This window comes from Syngnathus floridae, chromosome 12, assembly GCF_059516105.1.
Source record: "Syngnathus floridae isolate MCC-2025c chromosome 12, RoL_Sflo_1.0, whole genome shotgun sequence".
NCBI lineage: Eukaryota > Metazoa > Chordata > Actinopteri > Syngnathiformes > Syngnathidae > Syngnathus > Syngnathus floridae.
Window position 1 is genome coordinate 14,554,489 of NC_142424.1, and position 6,334 is coordinate 14,560,822.

Below are 6,334 nucleotides of genomic sequence, written 5' to 3' on the forward strand. Positions count from 1 at the left end.
TCAAGTGGGTGGAGGAGAAGCAGCTGCTGCGTCAGAGCAATCAGCAGTTGGCCGAAAAGGTGACGGAAAGAAAGGCGCTGGGCGGAGTCGCTTGGCGTCACACCCGTCGGGAAGCCCCGCAGATGAGGTCTGACTGTCTTTTCAGGTCAGGCGGATGGAGGCGGAAGAAGCGCGTCTGAAAGAGCACATCCAGGATATCCGAGACCAAAACGAACTGCTTGAGTTCCGCATCCTGGAGCTGGAGGTGGGAAGACTCGCACAAGCGTGTTGAGGCCAGAGATGTGACGGACGGACGGACGGACGGACGGATGCATGCCTCTGCCTTTCAGGAGAGGGAGTGGCGCTCCCCCGTCTTGAAGTTTCTGCAAGTCCGTTTCCCAGACGGCCTCAGCCCTTTGCAGATCTACTGCGAGGCCGAGGGCGTGAGCGTACGTAAGGCGTCCCTCGCAACCCTAACCTTAACCCGAGGTCCCAGAACACCTTACATTGCTCCTTGCGCCTTTCCCCCGGACATCGTCATCAGTGATCTGATGAAGAAGCTGGACATCCTGGGCTATAACGCCGTAAGTGTATGTCGAACTCCTTATGTTCGCACTCCACGAGACTCGGCGGCTCAAATGTGACTTTTGGAAGGCTTTGCGCTGAAAGAAGCTTGTTGACGCTGTGCCTTTGGGCTCTTCTATGTTCTGCAAGCAGAAGGGCTACCTGGATGAAGAGTTGGACTTCAGGAAGTGTTCCATGGACCAGGCTCATAAGGTAAGCCTCCCTCAAATCTCCCGCCGGACCACTGATGGACGAGGATTGCGGCCCAGAGGATCCTGGAGCTGGAGGCCATGTTGTACGAGGCGCTACCGCAGCGGGACTGCCCCGCCACGGACGGCGAAAAAGCCAGCCACGCTGGCGTGAATGACGTGCTGACGGCGGATCAGAGAGAAGAGCTTAGGAGCGCCGTGGACCAATGGAAGCGAGCCCTGATGTGCGAGTTGAGGGAGCGCGACGCTTGCATCCTCCAAGAGAGAATGGATCTGCTGCACAGCGCGCAACAGGTAAGGGCCCAAAGCCAGCCCGGCACTTACTTGCACGCTTACTGGCTTTTGAATGCCACTTTCCATTTGTCCGTCCTAGAGGAACAAAGAGCTGAAAGAATTCATCGAAGCTCAGAAGAGACAAATCAAACAATTGGAGGAGAAGTTTCTGTTTCTCTTTCTATTCTTCTCCTTGGCCTTCATTCTGTGGCCCTAACACCAGCTGGTGAGTGAGCTCCAGCGGCACCGCACTCGACACCTCCGATACACTGCCAGCCGGTCTCAGACGTTGGCAGACGCTCCGATGCCAACGTATACCCCCCGCCACGGTGACAGAGGCACCGCGTCACACCGGCGCTCATCCAATCAGAAGGCAGGAAAAGCAAATTCACATGCAGGGCACTTTTGAACCAGAAGAGAGCGCCACAAAAAACGGTTGTTGCCCCAAACGCGCACTAAAAAGGGTCAGAATAACAAGAGTCCCACTGGCCAGCCGGGGCCACCCGTCCAGCTGTTTCTTCAGGGGGGAAAAAAATTGGAGTCACCGGTGAGTACATTTTGCATTTAGCTCTGCTTTTCTGCTTCTGTCTTCAAGTGTGTGGCATCCTGCGATCAAAGATTCAGCCAACCCCAAAGCGGTTGACCTCAACGTCCCACCACCATGCCTACCAGAGCAGGTGACATGATGCTTTGGACATCCTTCCGTCTCAGATGCCCAAAAGTACTCTTTGCCACATCTGCGGCAATACGGTGTCTTTTCAAAGGTGCAAATAAATCCAGCGTGGGCGGAACACGCACGTCTTCGGTTTTTCCCGCTTTGTTTGTGTGACAGCTGTTGTGAAAATTTTATACAAATAAAGTTGTATAGTACAGGTTTGGCCAAGCCGCAACTCCCGAACCGCATGCGGCTCTTTTATGTTCATATCAACATTTGTGTGTGTGTGTGTGTGGGGGGGGGGGGGGGGGGGGGGTTGTGCGTGTTGGCTTCACTTGAGTTCAATTTGGTATTTTGGTCATAAGCGCATGTGGTGAAATTCCACAAAGTAGGATGGGCAAACACATTTCTTTAAACTATGAGTGTCAATTGGGCTCTCGAAATGGCAGGGAAAAGATGCACAGCAAAACGAAAATACGTAGATGAACACAGGACGTTTTAATCAGAGTGGGAAAGTTTCTATTTTTTGTTGAACGTGATGGCAAACCATTCTGCCTGATATGTCAGACCTCAGCGCATTTCAAAGATTCAAATCTTCAGCGCCATGCACTTCAGCTCACTCCATGCTAACATTGATCAGGCGTCGAACCCGCAACATCATGCTTAAGAGGTGGCCATGCTAACCAGTGCGCCATTATGTCAACGCATAATAACTAAGTCTACTGATCAAAACAGCGGTTACTATATGACGTCGCTACGTCGTGGTCACGTGACGCAGACAAGACGTCAATGGACGTGGGCAGAGTTAACTTGTTTAAAAGGGAGTGGGCAGAAGAAATATTTAATTTATTTAAATCTATTTTGAGTGCACACCATTATGCCAATGCATAACAACTGTAAATCTACTAAACAAAACAGCGGTTGCTATATGACATCTGCCACGTCGTGGTCACGTGACATACGTGACGTCGATGGGCGTAACTTTCGCCGGAATTCAAATCCGCGGGGAGAGTTAACTTGTTTAAAAGAGAGTGGGCAGAAGAACTATTTAATTTATTTAAATCTATTTGGTGTGTGCGCCATTATGTCAATGCATAACAACTGTAAGTCTACTAAACAAAACAGCGGTTGCTATAGGACGTCTGCCACGTCGTGGTCACGTGACGCGGACGTGACGTCGACGCCTACTTTACATCCCACCGATCACAGGACCCCTCGGCTGCATAACCGTGCCCCCTTCCCAACCAATCGGATTTGCTATACGCGAAAACGACGCCAATGGAAAGAGCTTCCGCCCAAATTTAAATCCGTGGGCGTGGCTCGCAGCAGGAAGTAGGAAAATGGCGGCGATGTTGACAAAGACACAGCGGATGGTAACATACGACTAACAAGAGAAATATTTTTATTTTCTGCTTGCAACTGGACCGTCCAGAGCGTACACGGTAAGTACAACTCATCGTTTTTAAAAAGAAGTACTTTTGTTGCCCTGAAAAGCGAGTGAGCGTGGCGTTTGTGGGGGACGTCGAATTTCGACGATTCTTTCTGGTCAACGGTTGTAAATGATTGTGTTGATTAAAAAAGAAAACTTGATGTAACTCTACTTTTAACTGCCGTTTCAGATAGATTTGGAATTGCATCACATCCAATTTTGCCTAGAGCGTACACGGTAAGTAACACTCGTTGTGTTTAAGGAGATTTACGTTTGTAATAGCAGAAGTGTAGCCGCGTTGCGTTGTACGTGTGAATGTTGGTCCAGGCGAAATGTTAATGTTTAATTTCATTCCTTTAGGTTCCACGGTGTTTGTTGGCTGCAAGTTTTCCACTGCAAGAAGAGGCTCATATCATTGACCAGGAGCGAGCTACAATGGTGAGTAGCCATAACATTTATGTTAAACACTTCCTATTTCATGTCTAACAGTACTTGATTTAACAAATAACCATAAATAAATACAGTGTGGGCACTGAAGTTAACATATGTGATTATACTGCCTAATCTGTCACCGAGTAGATTGTTGCAAAGTAATATAAGATCCAAAGTTGTAATTCAGAATAGTTTTCAAAAGAAGGCCATTAGAATTATATACAAGTCTGATTACCCTGAACAAGCTATTAATTAAATCACAAATTCTTCAATTCAAAGATTTGGTAGATTATCAGACAAATAATGTCTAACAGTAATTGATTTAACACATCACGATAAGTAGATTGAGTGTGGGCACTCTCAAGTTAACATATATGATTATACTGCCTAATCTGTTACAGAGTATGTTGTTGCCAAGTAATGTAGAATAGATCCAAAGTAGTAATCCAGAATAGTTTTGAAGAGGCCATTAGAATAATAAACAAATCTGATTACCTTGAACATAATAACAAGCTAAGTGTTTAATATGTCCTATGAAGTCAAAATTGGGCACCATCATGTGGTGAAATTTGGAATTGCATCACATCCAATTTTGCCTGGGAACAAACAGATTAAATAAATCTTAGTTTTGAATAAGCCACTCCTTCTCAAACAAGTAAACTCTGCCCATTTCGCGCAGTAGATGTTCTGTTAATATCTAGTATTTATACAAAGTCATAATTTAAATTGCTTTCAACCTTCATTCATCGGTTCAACCAACATTACTCGCTCTTATTACCAACTTGTATTGATTTAACTAAGCGTTTAATACTTCCTATCAGGTCTCAAGGCAAGATTTGGCAAAATACAGTTTCAGCAAATCCAATTTTGCCAGGGAACAAAAATAGATTAAATAAACTAAATAAGTCTTCTTCCCATTAAATAAATCAGAAAAGTCTGTCTTGTAACCAGTCCTCTTCAAACAAGTAAAGTCTGCCCATTTTGTGCTGTAGATTTTGTGTCTATGCCTAGTATTTAAACAAAATCATAATTTAAACGACTTCTTTCCTTCATTCACTTTGGAAATTTGGAATTGCAGCACATCAAATTTTGCCTGGGAAGAAAAGTAGATTAAATAAATTTAATAAGTCTTACTACTTCCCATTAAATAAATTAAATACGTCTTACTTGTTCCAACTCCTTTTCAAAACAGTAGTTTAAAACGAGGGCCCTTCACTCAATCTTTAACCTCAACCCCGCACGTTGTGTTGTATCTGTGAATGTTGGTTGTGGCCAAATGATAGTTTTCTTTCATTCGTTTAGGTTCCAAGAAAACTTGATGTAACTCTACTTTTAACTGCCGTTTCAGATAAGCGGGTATTACGTCGCAGTCATGTGCCGCGGATATGACGTAATTGCCCGAACCTCCGCCAAAATTCAAATCTGTTGGCGCGATGGCCGTGAGCCACTGAGCAGCGACGATTATCAACGGAAATATCTTTATTTTCTGCTTGCAACTGGACCGTCTAGAGCGTACACGGTAAGTAACACTCATTGTGTTTAAGGAGATTTACGTTTGTAATAGCAGAAGTGTAGCCGCGTTGCGTTGTACGTGTGAAAATTGGTCGAGGCGAAATGTTAATGTTTAATTTCATTCCTTTAGGTTCCACGGTGTTTGTTGGCTGCAAGTTTTCCACTGCAAGAAGAGGCTCGTATCATTGACCAGGAGCGAGCTACAATGGTGAGTAGCCATAACATTTATGTTAAACACTTCCTATTTCATGTCTAACAGTACTTGATTTAACAAATAACCATAAATAAATACAGTGTGGGCACTGAAGTTAACATATGTGATTATACTGCCTAATCTGTCACCGAGTAGATTGTTGCAAAGTAATATAAGATCCAAAGTTGTAATTCAGAATAGTTTTCAAAAGAAGGCCATTAGAATTATATACCAGTCTGATTACCCTGAACAAGCTATTAATTAAATCACAAATTCTTCAATTCAAAGATTTGGTAGATTATCAGACAAATAATGTCTAACAGTAATTGATTTAACACATCACGATAAGTAGATTGAGTGTGGGCACTCTCAAGTTAACATATATGATTATACTGCCTAATCTGTTACAGAGTATGTTGTTGCCAAGTAATGTAGAATAGATCCAAAGTAGTAATCCAGAATAGTTTTGAAGAGGCCATTAGAATAATAAACAAATCTGATTACCTTGAACATAATAACAAGCTAAGTGTTTAATATGTCCTATGAAGTCAAAATTGGGCACCATCATGTGGTGAAATTTGGAATTGCATCACATCCAATTTTGCCTGGGAACAAACAGATTAAATAAATCTTAGTTTTGAATAAGCCACTCCTTCTCAAACAAGTAAACTCTGCCCATTTCGCGCAGTAGATGTTCTGTTAATATCTAGTATTTATACAAAGTCATAATTTAAATTGCTTTCAACCTTCATTCATCGGTTCAACCAACATTATTCGCTCTTATTACCAACTTGTATTGATTTAACTAAGCGTTTAATACTTCCTATCAGGTCTCAAGGCAAGATTTGGCAAAATACAATTTCAGCAAATCCAATTTTGCCAGGGAACAAAAATAGATTAAATAAACTAAATAAGTCTTCTTCCCATTAAAAAAATCAGAAAAGTCTGTCTTGTAACCAGTCCTCTTCAAACAAGTAAAGTCTGCCCATTTTGTGCCGTAGATTTTGTGTCTATGCCTAGTATTTAAACAAAATCATAATTTAAACGACTTCTTTCCTTCATTCACTTTGGAAATTTGGAATTGCAGC

The 6,334-nt window shown here is 43.1% G+C and overlaps 1 protein-coding gene across 1 annotated transcript; it reads left to right on the forward strand.

Moving 5' to 3' along the window:
• LOC148390164 (janus kinase and microtubule-interacting protein 3-like) lies at positions 1-4,428 on the forward strand. Its single transcript, XM_088392611.1, has 5 exons — positions 1-59; positions 146-244; positions 330-563; positions 697-830; positions 4,416-4,428. Exons 2-5 carry the CDS (start codon positions 155-157, stop codon positions 4,426-4,428), a joined length of 471 nt encoding a protein of 156 aa, XP_088248737.1. The 5' UTR covers positions 1-59; positions 146-154.
• The last annotated feature ends 1,906 nt before the right edge of the window (positions 4,429-6,334 follow it).

Coding starts and splice junctions, on each gene's coding strand:
- LOC148390164 (XM_088392611.1), top strand. CDS start 155: ATGGAGGCGGAAGAAGCGCGTCTGAAAGAGCACATCCAGGATATCCGA. Junction 245..329: donor TCCGCATCCTGGAGCTGGAG/GTGGGAAGACTC, acceptor TCTGCCTTTCAG/GAGAGGGAGTGGCGCTCCCC. Junction 564..696: donor ACATCCTGGGCTATAACGCC/GTAAGTGTATGT, acceptor TTCTGCAAGCAG/AAGGGCTACCTGGATGAAGA.